Source organism: Sarcophilus harrisii, chromosome 2, assembly GCF_902635505.1.
Source record: "Sarcophilus harrisii chromosome 2, mSarHar1.11, whole genome shotgun sequence".
Lineage (NCBI taxonomy): Eukaryota > Metazoa > Chordata > Mammalia > Dasyuromorphia > Dasyuridae > Sarcophilus > Sarcophilus harrisii.
In genome coordinates, this window is record NC_045427.1 from 438,288,464 (window position 1) to 438,309,176 (window position 20,713).

At 35.7% G+C, this 20,713-nt stretch overlaps 1 protein-coding gene across 2 annotated transcripts in view; it reads left to right on the forward strand.

Annotated features, from left to right (window-relative positions):
• Nucleotides 1-20,713, forward strand: part of PAPPA (pappalysin 1) — a 266,709-nt gene that overhangs the window by 154,764 nt on the left and 91,232 nt on the right. For both annotated transcript variants that reach the window (XM_003757073.2, XM_031954192.1), the window contains exon 10: nt 487-680. In XM_003757073.2, the coding sequence (XP_003757121.1) occupies nt 487-680 (194 nt within the window). The remainder of the gene's footprint in view (nt 1-486; nt 681-20,713) is intronic.

The following is a 20,713-nucleotide window of genomic DNA, read 5'->3' on the forward strand; positions in this document are numbered from 1 at the left end:
TAGAATTGCTCTTTTGGTGCATGTTAAGATCAGAATAAAGATATCATAAAGCATTCAAATATTTTTGGAAAGGGATCATGAATACTTGACATCTTCAAACACCTGAAGATTCATTATGTGAAAGAGGGATTAGACTTATTTTGATTGGCCATTGAGATTAGAAATTTGGAGCGATAGAAATTATAGGGAGACAAATTTTTAAACTCAGTATTTGGAGGTGCTTTCTAAAAATTGACATTTTTCCAGATTCATGCCTTCTGCATCATTTTCAAATGCATTCTGGATGATAGTTTCCTTAAAAATGTTTCAGAGAAATATAACTGTTTTAGACAAAGATTAGAAAGGATCTCACAAGGAACCTTTTTCCAACTTTTAGATGCTTTGATTCTAAGGATTCATGTTATTTTCTTAAATGAGATAAATCAAGCAAATAACTGAGAAAGACTCCCACATGCTTTCCCCCTGCCATTTGTCTACCTTTTGCAGATGAGCCCAGCCGATGTTATTTTCATGATGGAGATGGGGTATGTGAAGAGTTTGAACAAAAGACCAGCATTAAAGACTGTGGAGTTTATACACCAAAAGGTTTCCTGGATCAGTGGGCATCTAATGCTTCTGTCTCTCATCAGGACCAGAAGTGTCCAGGTTGGGTCATCATTGGCCAGCCAGCTGCATCCCAGGTAAGAGACAAGAAGCTATGATCAAGCCTGCAAAAGCCCTGGTCATTATTGATAGAGGTTTGCTCTCTTTCAGGACAGTAGTTCTAGTATAAGTCTCTTTAAATGAATGACTCTTTAAGTTAGTCTTTGGTACAAAAAAGTTATTATTATGATGATTTTGTAAAGCAAATTTTCTTCTAATTATGCAGATTTCATAAAGTGAATCTTAATTTCTAAAGCTGCTCATTAAGATCCCAAGATCTCTTTCATCATTTCTTTAAAAAAATCCTGATCTATCTAACTATAGGCATTCCTGCCCCAGGGATCTCTACTCAAACAGTTCCTCTCTCTCCTCCTATCTCCATTCTCCTCAAAGGCAATCGTGGAGTAGTGGAAAGATTTAGATTCTGCTGGTTATAACCTATTACACTTGAGCAACGCTAGAATTCTGTTTTGTTAACTATAAAGTAAAAAAGTGGACTAGATGACTTCCAAAGTCGCCTCCTAATCCTAAATCTTGTGATCATTACATAATGGCTCTCACCTATTCTCTTTGCAATGCAGACTTCTAGACCCAGCTCTAGTTCTTCTGCTTCTGTGGAGGCTTCTCTGAATACATTAGCCCCAAGTGATTTCTCCTTGGATATAACTCAAAGGACTTAATTGCCTTTCCTCTCCATTTGATCCTCAATGTATATATGTTAGTCAACTTTTCTTGTGCATATGTTTTGCATGTCTAAGTACATTTATTTGAGGGTGATAGGGTAGACCTGTGAGAAGAGCCCCAGAGTAGTAATTGGAAGACTTAAGTCCAGTCCCTAATACCCCTTAACCTCCTTTAATCATCTTGTACAATAATCAAGGGCAAGACTAACACCTACTCTGTTATTTGGCGGAGCATCCAACTTTTTCAGAGAGCACCTCAAACTGATATTCAGGAGTAAATTTGATGAAGTGTGTGTGTGTGTGTGTGTGTGTGTGTGTGTGTGTGTGTGTTGTGGCTTGCTTTGTTTATTGGGATAGGGTTTTTTGTCTTTTTTTTTTTTTTTTTTTACTATTTAGACACTGAATTGTTGAGTTAAAGAACATTTCTGTTCTCTTTTTCTCAAGTATATGCCTTTTTGACCATAGGCAAATCGCTTTCTTTCTGTAGACCTCAATTTTCCCATATGTTAATATGATGGAATTAGGCCAGATAATGGTTTAAAAGCCTTCTTGCTTCTTAAGTTATAGCTTTTTTTTTTTTTTTTTTTTGGTGGGGGGGAGAGTCCAATTCACAGGAAGATTCTGAAACAATAACAAAAAAGCTCTTTCCGAAAGTTTCTGTGCTGTGTGGGGGTAGGAGAATCTAGAGGGTAGGTAGGAAAGTAGTAAATATCCATCTGAATCTCTTGTTAAGTAAGACAGCTTACAAAGCCTTCCATTTTATCCATCTAGCCCTCAACATCATAACCAGAAGCCCTGACAGGGTGAAAATTAACCTCTTAGCCTCTTCTAATCATCTTGTACAATAATCAAGGGCAAGACTGACACCTCCTCTTCTATTATCTGACAGGGCACCTAACCTTTCCAGAGAACACTTAAATCTGATATTCAGGGGTAATCTTGATGATGAATTGTTGTGAGATTCTGGCTTGCTTTGTTTATTGGAGTAGTATTTGTTGTTATTGTTTTGTTTATTGGAGTAGTATTTGTTGTTATTGTTTGCTGTTGAGACATTCAATTGTTGAATTCAAGAATATTTCTGCTCTTTTTCTCAGATATATATTTTTTGGTATGTAATTATAATCCTCTGTTTTGGAAAATGTCACTGCTTCCTCTGTTGGACAGATCTCATTGCAACACTTTTAACTAAAAGTAAAATCTGTAACAAAATTGTATCTAAACTCATGATAAAATGACATCATAGGCTTCACTGGAATGATATTTATTACATTGAATAATTCAACTGAATGAACATTTTTCTTTCCTAGTTCTCAAATATAGATGTTAATAGAAGCAATAAAAAAAGAATATTGAATTCTTTAGAAAGACAATTGCTTGTAGTTTTTAATAGCACCTTCTTCATTCACAATGGGAAATCAACTAGTGCATTTAATCAATCAATAAACATTTATTAAGCATCTATGATGATATGCCAGACACTGTGCTAAATGCTGGAATATAGTGGAAAGGGCAATGAATCTAGAATCAGAAAACCTGAGTTCAAAATCCTGCCTCTAATTGGGTCACCTTAAGTTATCTAACCTCCCGAGCCTTGGTTTTCTTATTTGTAAAATGAAGGGGATTTTGCTAAATGATTGAGGTTCCTTGTAAGCTCTGAATTTATGGGTCTATAATATATCTCTACAATAGGAATACTGATCTTCAGGCGGTTTCATAGTATAACACTTCACAGAATTCAAAAACCAAAAGTATCCTAAAATATAGACTATTGGAACTCAAGAGCTGGAAGGAGCCTTAGAATATTCAATTAGAATATAAAGTATTAGACTTGGGAGGGATCTTAGAACAAATCATATTCTAATCTCTTCATTTCATGGTAGAGAAAACTGAGGCCCATAGAGAAGTGACTTAGGTGAGGTTTATGTGACATGGTATTTTAGTCAATATATCTCACCCCAGAATGACTATCAAGGATTTTAAAGGAGCACCCTTTAGTAAGCAGGAATGACTACCCTTGATACCTAGGAAGTTTCTTTCAAGGAAGTTATAATGTGAACAGTTGTTGGAAGTTTTGTTTTTTTTTTTTAGGTAAGTTTGTTGTGATGAAATTTGACCTGTATATTTAAAGGTAATGTATAATTTTCTCCACACCATTCAATGTTGTGTTCTTTTATATTCTGTGATATCTTTTTTCTCCTCCTGTTGAAGTGCATCTAATGTTTCAGTAGGGATAGAAATTTGAAATTCTAGGTATTTTTCACTTTATCTTATGATTACTTTCTTATATGTGTCCAAATCCCATACATGTGTAATGCATGCATAAACATAGCTATGTCTATATATCTACATTAATCATAAATTTTGATGGAAAATTAGACTATTATATTTGAAACTAGGGCAATGATCCTTACCTACTCCTGGGGAACACTGAGGCTAAGAGCACCAGCTGATTAAGGTCACAAGATTGATTTTAGAAATAAACACTCCAGAACTTCATTCAGAGCCAGCCTACTAAAACAGGGAGAAAGACATATGCATAACACACACACACACACACACACACACACACACACACACAATAACATCAGAATGTAAAGCTCATATGATATGACTCAGCTTATGTAAAGGACCTTGGAGATCACCTTGTGAAGAATCTCCTCATTTTACAGACGAGAACACAGTCCCAGAGAAGTTAAGTAACTTAGGATCATAGATTTAAAGGTGGAAGGGAAATCAATAGTCATTTAGTCCAACTCTCTTTGAAGGTAAGAAAATTGATCCTCAAAGAGATCAATAGTTAATTATCACTATACTAATATAAGGGGTGAAATTTGAACTCAGGTCCTATAACAGCAAGATATTACACTATATTCAATGGACTGACTACTAAGATCACAAAAGTAGTAGGGGTGAGATTTGGAGCTTGATTCTCTAACACCAAAGTCAGTGTTTTTGCCATATTACACAATACCAGACTTGGCTCCAAAAGAATTTTGGCTACTAACAAAGTACAGATGTATACTCATACTATCAAAGGAAGCAGTGTGCAGAGTGGAAAGAGCCCTATAATTCTAATGAGAAGACCTGAGTTCTACTTTATTATCATTTTAATTGTTTATTTCAAGCAAGCCATTTCTCCTCTTTTAAGTATTGACAGACATTATCAAAATGCTTTGACTTACTCCTTCCCCTGGTCAAAATCAAATCAACAATGAAAATGAGTAGATATAAAGTATTTTATTTTAGAAATCCAGAGAACATTAGTTTTAAATATTACAAAGACCAAATCTTGTTTTTGTTTTTGCTTTTTTTTTTTTTGGTACTTTGCACTAGGAAGCCTCTGATGTGCTTTCCAACTCTGAGATTTTGTGATTTTGTGATTTTTTTTCTTGTACTTTATACCAAAAAGTTGCCAAAATTATCCACTAAACAGCTCTTGTGTTATCAGAGATGGAAGAGGGAGATAATATATCTCAAAGAGATTATATTTATCAATAATCTTGGAATTGGAGCAAATGGATTAAAATTTTGGCTCTCCTAATTATTACTTCTGTAATTTTGGGCAATTACTATTTCTTTCTGACCCTCATGTCTTCATCTATAATGTTAGAGAATGGACTAGCTAGATGATCTCCCAAGTTTTTTCTCCTCTGAATCTATGATTTTATTAGACCATATTATCAGTGCTTGTTTCCTCCTAACCAATTATTTCCCTCCTTATAAAATTAGCATTAGAGTCAGAGTTTTTAATTATTTTTATGTCGGGGATCCTTTTGTAGTCTGATGACACTTATTAACCCTTACTTGGAAAAATGTTTTTAAGTGGATCAAATAAAGTAGGATTGCAAAGAAAACCAATCAAGTTAAAATACAGCCATACAAATTTATTTTTTTAATTCACTCTCTGCCTTAGAGATAACGAATAAATGAGTGGAATTTTTTTAAACACATGAGAATCATATAGTTAACTATAAGACATCTTAGGGATCATCAGTTTCAACCCCCTCCCTTTACAGTTGAAAGAAGTGAGGCTTAAAAGTATGACATATCTTTCCAGAAGTATATAATTAGTAGGGCTTGGTTTTGAACCCAGATCCTCCAACTTCAAATCCAGTGGTTTGTCCAGTGTATCATGTTTTATGGATGAGCAGACAATGAGATAATCAACTTGCTCTATAAATTTAATCTAGACAACAGGATTAGAAGCTATTAATGGAAATTGAAATAGGATAATTCATCTTACTGAATTGAGGAGATACAGAAAGATAGGTATCAATATCTTCAGATATTGATACCTCCAAATCTCATTAATGGGCAATTGCACAAGGTGAAATTACATTGCTTTTTGACATTGATTTTGACTGCCTATTTCTTAGTTCTTAACTAGGTCCTGAGTTGCTAGATAGGGTATTTTTATCTAAATATGGTATTAGTACCAGAAGCTTTCCTTTGCTTTTTGTTCTTCAACAATTTTTCATGGATACCATTATAGCACTCTGGATGTTTGTCCATCATCCATTTCTTCCTTCCCAGGTAAAAATGGCTAAGATGATGCATTTTATAAACTCTTCTCATGTTCAAGTCATTATTAATAATATCCATAATTGTCTTTTCATTGCCTTTGAGATTTTATGACTTCTGATATCATAACATTCTATAATTCATAGTCATGTAGTCATAGTAGAATGTTTGTGATTTTTGTGATTTATTTTATTCTATGGCAATGGATACTTTGCTATCATCATCCATGGTGTGCAATTTCCTTAAGACAACCCTACCCCAGCCCTTCTTTTTCCTATTTAATTCTCAGTCCAGCTATGTCTGAGCCCAGCCCATCCAAGACTTATTCATTGATGGTATAACTCAATGAGTGCAGCTTCCAAAAAAGGTGAGCATAATTTGGCATGGAACATATACCATATGTCTTCATTATAGAAAGGAAGTTACAATTCAAAGTAAAAAATGTAGGGTATGACTTTATGAGAAAAATTCTTCCCATTTCTATATTTATCCTTTCTTTTTCCTAGGAAGCTTACTAATCTAAGGGAGCAACTCTTTCCTTATGTCATGTGAGAAGAGAGGAAAGAAGGAAAAATACAATGAAATGTCAGAGGCAGTTCCAAGTAGTCTTCCCAAACACTTTAGGGATTTGTTTTCTTCCCGTGGTTTTAGAATATTTTTTGGAAAGTACACATGTAAGTCATCTAGGGAAAGAATACAGTAAGTACTAGAGACCTGGTACACCATGTTCTTTATGTGTATGACACCAAAAAATGCATACAGGGCACAAAAGCAGAATATGGAAAAGAGTCCATTAGTATATCAATCAGGGATGGGCACTACAACTCCCTTACAGGTACTAGGAAGTTTTCATACCTTTCAACCTAGGAAGACTTCAGTCCTACCATTCACTGATATAATTCTCAAGCATGTATTGTCTATTATGTGCCATACAATATATTAAATGCTAGAGATATAAAGACAGAAACAATAATTTCTTCATTGAAGGAATTTCCATTCTACTGGGGGGGTCGGGAATAACATGAATCATTTATAGATATAAAATATACCCAAGTAAATAGAAAGTAGTTTTCAGAGGAAGATGATGTTACAGAATATATTTTGGCTAGTATTCTTGATCTGAATCTTAAAAGAAGCTAGATGATGTACAAAGTGAAAGTTACGAGAGAATATATTCTAGTCAGTGGGAATAATCTGTGTAAAATCATGGAGATTGGAGGCTGAAAGTCAGGCAGAATGATAATTTGATCAGTTTGTCTGAAATATAAAGTACATATATGAAGGGAGGAATATTCAATGTTAGCAAAGGAGAAGGATAATATTATGAAGGACTTTAATCTTGATCAGAGAAATGACATGGTCATTGGCAGTTTAGAAAAGGATAATTTGGAGAGGGAAAGAGATTTAAAGTAAGGAGATCATTTAGAAGGCTCCAGAAATGTGAACTGTTATTTTTATAGTTATGAGCCTGGAACTAGTTGGCTTATTAAAAAGCAGACTGGTACATCAGTAAAGAAAATATATGTCTATTGATAACATGATAATTTATTCCCTCATATATTTATTTTTTTTAAGTTCTGCTGTCTATCTAATTTCCTAGAAACAGAAATTGCCCCTTTGGTTTTGTCATCCAGGCCAGAGAGGCATGTATCTTTAAGATCCCAGGGTCCATCTTTAGCAGAAAATGAGATAAGTGGCTGGACTGACATACTAGTTCTTTGAGAGTACACTTGTGCAATATTTTTTTGAATGTAGAATCCACAGTATTTGGCAGTTGATTGATCTGAAGCAAGAGAAAGTGAAGAGTTATGTATAACTCTAAGGTTGTTAATGTTAGAGTGGAAGGATAATGGTACCATGGTTAGAAATAAGGAATTTGTGAGAGAGGAAAGCTTAGCAAGGGAATTGTATTGAGTTCTGATTGGGGAATAATGAGTCATTTACAAATTTCCACTAAACATAATATAGGGCTGAATTTCAAAAGAATAGTTTTTGTTGTTTATATTTATCTGGGAGTCATCAGGATAGAGATGAAGTTCATCGTATATACGTTCAGTAGGTAAACAAATGATAATATACAAAAAGAAAAGAGATAATGGCTTAGCATAGAGTAGTGACCAGACTAAACCTATAGTAGAGATGGATATGAATGGCAGATAATTTTGCAAAGGAATCTAAGAAAAAGCTATCAATCAGTAAGTTAGGAAGAGAACAAAAAGAACACTCTCATAAAAATTTAGTATAATAGATTATGGAACAGGAAGGGATGCTTATCAATATTAAATGCTGTACAGTGGCCAGGAATCATGAGTACTGAGAAGAGGCCATCACATTTGGGAATTAGGAGAATTAGGTAATTAGGGAATTGGAGAAAGCATTTTTAGTTGAGTGATGACTTTAGAAGATATATTTGCATGGAGTTGAGAAGGAGAGGAGGAAAAAGGTAGAGACAAAATAAATACAAGTATCTCCCACTCCATCTGTACATTCTTACTTTAAGAATTTTGATATGAATAAGAAGAGAGATATAGGGCAATTGTTTGAGAGGATGATTGAGCAAAGAGAAAGCTTTTTAAGGATGAGAAGATATGGACATATTTGTAGAATGCAAAGAAAAAGCTACTCAATAGGAGCAATTGAAATTGGTGGTGTTGGAATGGAAGATAGTAGAGATTGTATTTCTAGAGGTTAAAGGAGAGTTGGGATCAAGGGCAAAAGTAGAGAGGTTGACCCCTAGTAAGAAAGGGGCCAATCTTTCATCAGATTGAAGAGAGAGAGAGAGAGAGAGAGAGAGAGAGAGAGAGAGAGATTAAAGAATACATGGTGGGGTTGTTAAAACATAAAGGAGGGAGAAAGAATTTCATGGCATATGGTTCTATTTTCTCAGTAAAGTAGGAGACAAATCCTCTGCTGAGAAGTTAGTTGGAGGTGGTATGGTAAACTTGAGAAGAGATGCAAAGAATACAGTCTCTGTGGGGAGTGAGATAGTCAGCTAAAGAAAAGTTAAAGGGATTGCCTTGCTGCCTGAAGAGCCCAATTGAGATTAGATAACATAAATTTGTTGTGGGCTCAGTCAGCACAGTAGTATGACTTCCTCCAGCACTGTTCAGCAGCATGTGAACGAGAGTGGAGAAGGCAGGTTGTGGGAGTAATCCAGGCTTGGGGTTTGGCACCAAGTTCCCAGTTTATAGAGTTCCAGCAATTGAGAGAATCTTAAGAGACTAATGTCTCTTCTATAGAAGTCTAGAATTTACAGTGAAGATTCTTTATGGCAAGCTTGCCAAAGACCAAAGCTATACATTAAAAGGCAGGGTGATGTCTTAAAAAGAGCCATTGTATGACCCGGGTACAAGGTTATTCTCTACCAAATATTAGGAGTTAAATAATCAGCAAATCACTCCCCCTTTCCAAGCCTGAGTTTCTTAGCATGGAAGATGAAAAATACTTATAGCTACCTCACAGTGCTGTATATATATTTATATACATGTATATTAGATCTATATTTAATGGGAGGATTAGTCTGTATATAAGGTTAAAAGAAAGGAAACTTGGGCTCTGTGATTGTGTGATGTTGTTTCCTTTCTCTGAAACTGTTTCTTCATCCATACACAATTATAGTGTTGGGTTAGACAATCTTGTAATTACTAAAATCCTTTCTCACCAAAATAATTACAATATCTTTAATATTTAGCTCTGCCCCAACCTAAAATATGACCACAATATCTCCTAGTTGCCTGACATTTATATAAGAATTTTAGTGAATTTCATTGAGCTCAATTAAATCTATCAATCAGCCTAAATAAAGATTCAGTGGTAATAATTCAACCAATCAATTGTATTTCAATTTAATTCAATACCCTATAGATACAGTTCTAGACTTAAACCAGAGTTTAAATCCTGTTTCAGCTAATTACCAGCCTGAGCATGTCAGTTCTCTGAGCACCAATTTCCTCTTCTGTAGTCATAGAGTTGGCTTTGATGATACTGAGATCCTTTCCAGTTCTCAATCCACAACCCTCCTACTATCTTACAAACCTAACAAGGTGATAGAGTGGCACAAGCCAGATTAAAAAAAAAAAAAAAAAAAGAAAGACATTTCCTTGTCATCATACACTGAAAGCAGTAGGAAGAGAAAATGCCAAAGAAAGGTAGAGAAAGTTTAATGCTAAGAAAGCAATCATATGAGATTGTTACAAATGAAAATAATTTTCCACCTCTATCTGATCTGCTGATTTTTTTTTGATGATAGGCTCATAGGTTGGTTGATAGAGGGTAGAGGGGTGGTGCTGCTGATAGTAGTAGTTTCATGAGCATGTTCATTACTATTTCATTTCTATTGAGAGCCAAAAAGCCAAATCATTTTGTCTACTTTATTTATCTATAAGGATTCCTTAAAATTTTTCTTCTTTCCCCAACTCCTCCTCCTTAGGAGGCAATTCAATTCAACCAAAGTTACTAAACACCTACTCTGCACAGAGACCATTATTCTTATGTGAGTGGGAGAAGGAAGTCAGATAGATAACAATCCATGGCTTCTTAGAACACAAAAACAGAATGGTTAATACAATAATTGAGGACATGAATGTAAAGTCTGGTCTTTATTGCTTGTGCAATAACTTGATCTTAGAAGACCTTCTGAGGTCCATTCTAAGTCTGAGGTTCTCTAAGGTCACATTTCTTTCTTGCCTTTAGTTTTCCCATGTGTAAAATTAGGGGATTGGACTGAATGATTGTCAAGGTACCTAAATCCTACCATCCTTATCTCTTCTGAATCCCTTAACACAATTCTCTTTGTAACAAAGCCAGAAAATTCTCTTGCAACATTGTCACTCAAGCCCCATTAAAAGCTTTTAAAAAGAAGAAAATATATGGGGTGTGGGGAGGGAACTAGAGCTTAGCCAGCATGGCCTTTGCTGTGTAATTTAGTTTCATGTTCTGTACCCAAAAAACATGTAAAAAATGTAAACAGGGCTCTCCAAGATTGTAATGTAGTTACTAAGCCACAGATACACAGACGTGCAGGGTGCTATTCTTCAGCAGAACGGAATTCCACCCTCAAAACCACACACTCATTTCTTAGAGTCTGAAAGTAAACTTTCTCATGTCAGCTCTGAAGCAAGGGTTTGTTGAGTTGGGGCTTTCTCCTCTGTGTGTTTTTTGTTTGTTTGTTTGTTGGGTTTGTTTTCCTTGGGTTTCCCCACTTTTCACAGAACTGAACTTGCAGAGTCAGGCAGGAGTTTCACCATCTCTACCTCTCCTCCTTCCCTTCTTTGTCCCTCCTGTGTTCTCTTCCGATTATTACTTAATAGGCCAACTAGATCAAAAACTTTTGTAGGGTTCAGATAAATTTTCTTTCCGTGTTAATCTTCACAGTGATACCAAAAAAAAAAAAAAAAAAAAGTGGTAGAGTCACATGGGAATTAATAAGGGTTACTGAGGTAAAACAACAATTACAATACCAAGTTAAGCCCCTACTCTATAGTGCAAAATATTAGGAAATGCAAGGTTTTTCCAAGAGATAGAGTACTTTAACCTCAAGAAACTTTCAGTGTAGGAGAGAGACTAACTTTCAGGACCAAGACATATAGGTAGAATATACAATATTCAATTACAATTGTATAACTGATGCAAAACAAAAGTCTGATGAGTTCTGAGGGGGAAGTCTTTACCATCTGGAGTGGTAAGGGAAAGCTTTTGTGTATGACTTTAAAGGATAGGTGATAATTTAATTGGTAAAGACAGGGAGGAAGTGTAAGCAAATGCTTGGAGGTGTGAGAGAGTATCATGTGATACAACAAATACAATAGGTTTAAAGATCAGAATTGTCTACTTTGACTGAATCATAGGCTATATAGAGAGGATATGATATGAGATAAAACTGATGAAGTAGATTATGGAAAGTACCCCCATTTATAAAACACAATGAGTATACTTTGACCAAATGAATGAATGAATAAGCATTTATAAATCCACTGTGTCAAGAACTGTGTCTAGGAAAATAAAAAGAAGCAGAAGACAGTTCCTATCCTCAAGAAGCTTAATGGACTAATTAGATAGCTTAGTTTAGGGGACACTTGGATCCTATTACTGACTTCATCCCTTGAGGAAAAGCTTATCTCTTTAACTGATTGAAAGAGTTGTGATACAGTATAGTAAAAATGGAGAGGGTGCTGGATCTGAGAATCAAAAATATTGATTTCAAATCTGACCCCTTTTACTCAATAGCTGTGTGATTCTACATAAGTCATTTCATCTCTCTATGTCTTGAATTATTCTTCTCTAAAATGAGGAATTTGGATTCCCTCACCTTTATGATTCTGAACTGTGAGTCACTGGTTTAATATCTCAGTATTCTTCCATGACATTGGTATATTGTATGTATGAGAGTTACTCCTTTCAGATTAATTTCTAGATCCCTAACTTGAAGTAGGGATTTCAAAAAGCAGAAGGAATTAAAGTTATATGTAAGTGCTATATTCTTTGACTATCCATTGAAAAACTCTGGTGGGAAAACCTTCTGTTAGATGAATAAAATATTTCTTCATCTCATGAGACAAGAGAATCAGTTGCACAATTTTTAACCTCCATTTCTTCAAAATATCTCAGAATTGAGGTAGGATAAGTTGGTTGAGAATCCTATTTCCATCTTGTTAGAATTAAAATGTATGATCTCCCTTTCACTAAGCAATTCCATTGACTTCTCACTGTTCATGCTATAAGATCCAAATAACTAGTATGGCATTCAAGGCCATCTACCAATGTAGCTACAAACTGCATTTTCTTTTCTTATATCCTATTCTTCTATGTGTCCTTGCTAGTTTTGGACTGCTCTATTCACTGTTTCCCAAAACATATTTTGCTTTTCTGCATTTGTTCTTTTGATCATTCTGTTTCCCAACCTAAAATATACAACCCCCATCCCAATACTTCCCATCTTTGTTACACTGGGAAGCAGTTTCAAGTCAGGTCATTTATTAAGTATCTACTTTGTGCCAGGAACTATGCTTAGCAATGTGGATGGAAAAAAGACAAAAAATATAATATAATGGGGGAGACATCTATATACAAGCTATATACAGGATAAATTGGTGATATCAAAGAAAAGGTGCTAGCATTTAAGGAGAATAGGAAAGCCTTCTTAAAGAATTTTAGCTTGAGACTTGAAGGAAACCTAAGAAGTACTCAGCAAGCACACACATGCACACACACAGTCACACACACACATACACACACACCAAGCATCATTCAGATCTTTAAGATTTGAGTGAAGATCCTCAGTGGCAAATTTATCTAGCACCCAAGCCATAAATAAAAAGAAGATTGTAGGTGATATGGTAGTGTGAAAAGAGCACATGGCTGGGACTGAAACATACCCTTATATCTATTTCTAGGAGATTAGGTGACCTTAGGGAAGTCACTTGATCTTGAAAGTTTCTTCCTACATCTAATATTCTATCATTTGCTTTACATGGTATCAAGGACTTTCTTTGCAGTCAGAGATTCAATCCTATTGACTTATAGAAACTGGCATAAGAATTAGGAATTTCCTCCCATGCTGGTTCTACTGGCTCCACCATGAAGACTCTTGCTAAGCTTGTGTGGTATTGGAGTAGAGCTCCTGTTCTCCTGGAAAGTTAGAGAAGGAAGCAACCAAAACACTTGAATAGTTTAATTAATCCAACTGTGGAGCTCATCACACTGACCCAGAGTTGTGTTGTGGTTGGATAAAAGTGAAGGGCTTCTCCAAACACCTGCAGCAAAATTGTACTTGGATACAGATGTGAGTCACTACATGCCAGAGGAAGCAACCAGCTGCTGGGAGAGGAATCAGTTCATTGGATGGCCCAAGTTGTTTAGAGAAATTCATTTATGTGGTGACGGATTTGTTAGTCAGCAGTTTTTTTATGACAGCTGGAATAGCCCTAGGAAGTGAGTGCAATCATTCTAATTTACACACCACCAACCATATCTTTGGAATCAAATAGAGTAAGCCAAGAGAAATTTCTCTCTTGCTCTTTTACACACGTTCAGATGGTTGAGTTGGGAGGTCACCAAAAAAGCTCCAGTTATTCAACTGTAAATGGTTCTTATCCTTCCCCCGCTCCCTTTCTCACAGCTTACATAAGGTGGGACATGGTTTCTCACTGGGTCACCTCCCCAGGGGAGATCTAGTTTGAAGCATAGCAATTTAGCAAGGAAACTCCATGCTCTTCCAGAAAGTACAAGGAGTAGTTCTGCATTTAGAGTACTATTGAACCCCAACTTATTAAAATGGGGAGCCTGGCAAGGGAAAAGGAGATAATGAAGAAAGTTCTTGGACTCTGTTCTGCACACAGCCAGGCATGGCAGACATATCCCATGAAAAGGGACATGGGGACAGATGTTTCTTCTCTTTCTGCTCTTGGTGGGATTGTTCTCTGTTGGGGTCTGGGCATCAGTTGTGGTTTTCTTCAGGTAATTTGGCTGGTAATTAACCTCACACACAACTTTAGACTCCTGGCTTCTAATTAGAAAAGCATAGAATCAGAAAAGGGGGGAGTAGGAACTTTGGAAACTAGTAGTTTTATGAACATGAGAAAGTCTTGTTCTTTCAACACAGATGTTTTTAAGTGAAAAATCGCTCCTCTGACCTTTCCTGAACGGTCCATGTGGTCAATTTTGTCATTAACTATTTCTTGACTGTTTAGAAGTATAAGAGAAAAAAAATTGGATGAAAATGCTCAAAGAATAGACAGATGGCCCCTTCCTCCTTTTCTCTTGAACTTAACTCTTAATTCTAAGCAAATATTTGAGAATAGACTGGTCTTATCCTCTTGCTTAGTTATCTGAAGCAAAGAGATCACTTACTTTCTCTGTTTTGGCATCTTTTTACCTAGAATAGGCAATATCCTCCACTAATACCTCATCAAGGTGTGAAAGTATCTTTTGGGTCCCAAATACTATGCAAGGAACACAAAAGATGTGTCTCTTTATTCCAAAAAGAAAAGCTTTAAAGAAATGGTATTTTCATCTAAAAATCAGCTTAGATGTAGTAGTAAAGCTCACTATCAGATGGAAAGCCACCAGAAGAGGAATATTTTGGCCATGGCATCTCATGCAACTAAAGTATAGAGAAATAGTGATTTCAATTAATTTGTAAGGTTTGCAAAAGAGAGTTTATGTTATATTAATTATTTTTGTTCCAGCTTCATCTCCACAATTCTCATCACCTACACAAGGCTCCTTGAATTGACTTCCATCTGCTCTTCTATATACTTCTGCCTACCATGTCCTTTTAGCCAGAATACCATTTATATATTTGCTTATTTATTTATTTTGGTCATGTCTCTCCAATTGCTGGATTGCTAACCTGGATTCACATTCATCAACAAATCAAAACAAAATTTGATTGTGACTTTAAATCCTCTTGATTCCTCTTAACATTTTCAACTAAATTTTGTTTCTAGTTAAGCACATTATGATGGAAAGAGTGTTGGATTTTTGAGTTAAAGGATCTGTGTTCAAATCTCTGTCCTTACAAGAGATTGCATGTGACCATAACAAGTTACTTAAACTTTCTGTGCTTCATTTTCTGCATATGTAAAATGAGCAGTTTCACAAATGACTTTCACAATTCTTTTATCTAAATCTATGAGCTTCTGAACCTTACCCTCTGTTAGTATTCTTGAAATATTCAGAAATCATCTTGTCTAACTCCCCAATATTATAGTTGAAGAAACTGAGACCTACACTTGATTTGTCCAATTTTATACAAGCAACAAATTGGAATTTGATTTCATATATTCTGTGATGAAATCCAGTATTCTTTCCATTTTATCTATATAATTTCCATCCTTCCTTTTTTTTACAAGACAGACATCTCTATAGAACCACAGCACCAAAAGTCTAGTGCACCCAATAGAACCATGGCTTTCATGAAAACCTGTCCACAAGCTAATTGCCATATCATGAAATCCAAACTCAACAAATACTGAAATATATTTCTCTTTGGACATGTATAGTATGTATTGAAGGAAAGAGGTAAATGAACAGGAAGGAATTAGGAGAGTGAAATTCAAAGCCTTTACTGGATAATGTCAAATGATCAGGATGGCAAAATAGAAATTGATATGACATATGGATATATATGCATGTGTATATATGTATACATAGGTATATATGTTATATATATGGAGAGAGCCAGAAAGATGACAGAGAGATACAGAGACAGAGACATACAACAGAGAGAGACATACACAAAGAGACAGGCAGACAGGAAGACAGAGAGAATGTGTGTATAAAATATGTCAGATGAAAGATTAGACTGGATGGCTTCTAAGCTCCATTCTATCTCTAGATCTATGGACCCTTCTGAGTCTGTTTCTTTCTCCTGGGGAATACAGCAAAGTTTCATTCATTCACTCCAAGACCATCCAAGGAGACTACAGTGAGTAGAGGTAATCTCTCTTCTTCCTCTGACATGAAGGATTATGTAAGCTCCACAAGAACTATCATATGTTAATATTTTTTCTACGTCCCCTTTTAAATAATAATAATTAAAAAAAATAAAACTTCTCCTCTACCCTCTGTCCCCCAGAAATTGCAAACAGGTAGGCCCACATGCCCTTGCTGTCAAAGTGCCTTCTGAAGCAGAAGGAAGGTTGCCATGGAGCAACTACATAGAGAGGTTTTTGGTTTTGGTTTGGTTTGGTTTGGTTTTAGGATTAATGGATAATATCCTGCTTCTCTGCATACCCTTGGCTACTCCCAGTTTAGATGTCCCTGTCAGGTGGCATTTTGCTCAGATCTTGAATGCTTGTCTCCATTTGTTTTATCCTTACTGGCTCCAAGGACATTTTCCCTATTATTTGAAATTATAATATTATGGATTTAGGACTTTAAAAGACCTTAGAAATCATGCAGTTTATCCCCCCCCCTCTTATTTTAAAGAAGAGAAAACAGGTCCCTAGAGATGAAATGGTTGCCAGAATTTATACAGTGGCCGAATCAGGATTGGAATACAGTCCCTGCAGTTCCAATTACAGTAGTATTTCCATTATACAATTTTGCCTTCAAAAAGTGCTTCTAATGGGCTAGCTGGCTTAAGGTAAAGTTTTTTACTGATTACTAATACAAATGAGGTAGTAGGAGAATGAGAGACTGACTAATAAAATTGTAGGTAGGGGACAACAGGACCTGTTGAGTTTCTTTGGGTGAAACAGTTATATTTCCCCTCTCTCCTCACATCTTACCAAAATCTTAAAATGGAATGAATTGATAAATAACAATGATATCAACATATCCAGCACTTCCTCCCTGTAGGATTTGATGTATACCAGAACTGTAACCATTACCTCAGACTGTTACCCTCAAGACTATGATTTCATTCACCCATTGGAATAATTTTGACCTGCTAGGACTATTGCAGAGCTTTTTTATCTCTGAGATAATTATCAGCACTATTCATGATTTGAAGGTAAATGTGCTTTCTTCTTTGTCATGAATTGCAAAGTGGATCATAGATTTAGAACTAGAAAGAAACTTATAAGTCCTAGAGAAATAAGTGTGTGTGTGTGTGTGTGTGTGTGTGTGTGTGTTTATGTACAGCTGAAGACAGAAAGGATTTCAGGAGCCATCTGATCTTAACTACTGTATATCTAAGGAGATGGTAGGATAAGCATGTTAAATAGCTTACCCACTGTCACACATAGTAATCTCTAAAGGAAAGGTTTGAACACTCTTCTTTAAATTAAAGTCAACATCATCACCATCATCAAACATTTATATGACATCTACAGCCATTTATAAATATTATTTCATCTGATCTTTACAAAGATCCTGTGAAGTAAATGCTATTATTACTACCCACCATACATATAAGAAAACTGAGGTAAATAGAGTTTAAGTGACTTGACCAGGGTCATACTCAGTATGGCCTGTTTGAACTCAAGATTTCCTGACTCCAAACTCAGAGCTCTAGCCACTGTGCCACCTAGCTGCTAGAGAGATTCTAGGCTCTTTCCACTATGCCATATATTCCAAATCCTGCATTTTACAAGAAGAGAATCTGAGTCCCAAAAAGGATAACTGATTTGACTAAAGTCATACTGGCACTAAGTGGCAGAGCTGATTACATAATGAATACTTCTTCTATTACACTGTGGGGGAATATGCTACTATTGCTACTGTTACTCTTACTATGTTAGTTACTGTTATTATTACTATTGTTACTGTTACTACGACTTATGAGGTTTTTCGTTTTTATTTTGTATTTTCACCCCCAGAGATCCGAAATCCATAGCCTCTTTTCTTATTGGGCATAAATCACCGAAAATGATTTGTATTGAACTGTAGCATTAGATATAATGGTACTTCAGAGAGATTCTTGGAATCACTTGGCTTTCAAATACTAAACGTAGGATCTTGGTCAAATAAATTCTCTTTTTTACCCTCTATTTCCTCATCTCTAAAATGAGGGAAATTGGACTTGATAAGTGTTTAAATCTATGATTCTCTGATTCCAAATGTTAATAACTTCATTACAAAAACCCAAAATCCTGATGGGGTGGGGAGGTGAATTAGATGGGAAATTATCTTATCTGGAAATATAGGCCATGTCAGAAATCTAAAGGTTTTGAGATATCTGTGACTGCAAGAGGGAAAAATGATCATGTTTTCTGTGCCCTACTCCTGCAACAGTTCCTGGCTGACTGTCTGAACAACATTCTGTCAAACTATAAATCTGAAAGTTGAAAGAATGGATTCTCTTTATCTCTTTGAGACTTGCATCCAAGCTGTAAACTACTCCCTGAGGCCCTGCCCAGGAAGGTGATAATTGTTTCTAATGGTTTGTAAACAAGAGGACTAGCTTTTTGTAGTTGTTAAGTCTGTAAAAGAGAGTTTGAGGCCAGTGTTAATCCATTAACTCTTTGTACTCTGGTTTTTTTTTTTCCTGCCACTTTAGTATGAGGTCTGGAAAGAGAGGGAGTTGGGGAGTTGATACTTAGAATAAAATAGAGATTTTAGGCTTCTAGGCTATGGAGGAGAGTTGGGGCTGGGCTGATTGTTAGCCAGTAGTTGGCCAGAGGTAATTCTAGGGAAACACTGGAGTATCACCTGGAGGGAGGGAAGATGAGGCAAAGTAATACCCTGCCTAGTTCAAATTAGCTCTAGGAGACAGCAGTGGGTAGAAGTTGCTTTGACAAATCTTGGCCTGACATTTCAATGTGAGGGGAAACTTACTAACAGTTACCCCAGAATCAGCCTTTTTTTTTTTTTTTTATGGTTAGGCACTTGCTATGTACTGGGCATTTTTTTAACTACTGGGGATACAAAGAAAGTTAAAAGACAGTCTCTGTTCTCAAAGAACTCCCAATCTAAAAGAGAAAACATTGTGCAAACAATCATGTACAAATTATAAACAGGATAAATTGGAAATATATATACTTGATCAGGGAAGGTACTAGAATTAAGAGGGAAATAAGGAAAGGCTTTTTTCGTGAAGACAGACATTTAGCTGAGAGGGAGAGCATTCCAGGCATAGGAATAGTAAATGAAAGTGCCCAGAGTTGAGAGATGGAGAATATTATTTGAGTAACTTCAAGAAGACCAATGTCACTGGATGACAGAGTATGTGTGAGAGAGGGAGGAGGTAGTAGGTATGTCCTATGTAAGTAGAGTGGGCTTGTCAGGAGCCAGCAAGATTTTCTTTAGTAGATATCTCCAAACAGAAACTTAATAAGAAGTTATTAGGGAACTCTAGTATCAATAAGTTTATGCAGGCTGCCTCCCATGCCTTGACTCTTCTTCCTCCTCAGATCAGCTTTTTTGAACCCCTAGTTCTTTTTGAGAACAAGCTCTAGCCATCTCCTTCAGTCATTCAATAATAAGTATTAAGTACTTACTAGTGGTGTAATGGATAGTGTCAGGCCTTGAGTCCAAAGACACATTTTCCTGAATTCATATCTAGCCTCAGACACATACTATCTGGGTGATCCTAGGCAAGTAATTTAACCCCATTTGCCTCAGTTTCCTTATCTGTCAAATGAACTAGAGAAGGAAATGGCAAATGACTCCAGGATCTTTGCCAAGAGAACCCGAATTTGAGTCACAAAGAGTCAGACATGACTGAACAAATTGAGAGAGGAGAGATACAACAGATTCTCAGAAAAGTAGAGATTGAACACATGATTTCATTGGTTTAGAAAACTTCTAAATGAAAATATTTCCTATAGTTATGCTGATCTTAAAGTTACTAAAAGTGTAGAGAAGTAGTTCTAGAAGTACAGTAAAGCATCCCTACAGGTCCCAGAAGCTCAGACCAGTATAAAATTATTTTCATAATAATAAGATGCTTTAATCTATAATCTAATAAATATTGATAGATCTAATCCACATAAACAAAAGCTCTTAGGAGGATAGGTACTTCCTGTATAATTTTTTTAAAATGTAAAAGGTATTGTGAGAACAAAAAATTTGAGAATGATTAGCTTATAGATTTGCCTAGAAGGCTGTGATATTAGGTCATTGTGTGTTTCAGAGGTAGCATCTAAATCCAAATTATCCTTAATTTAAACTAGCTCTCTTTATCCATTGTGCCAGTCACACTTGCTTTTCTACAGTTAAGTAAATATAAATAAGTGCAGGTTTATGTGAAGTAAATACAAAGTAAATGAGGAGAGGAGTAATTGGCAAATCAAAAAATGCCTCTTGAAGGTCTTTATTTATTTCATATCTGCTAGCATTTCATTCAATGTATAGTATATACTTTTATATATATAGTATATATTTGTTGTTGACTCCAGGTTCAATGTTCTATCCACTGTGCCACCTAACTGCTCCTCAGTATAAAATCAGTTCCTTCAGAACAGGGATTGTTTCACTCTTCT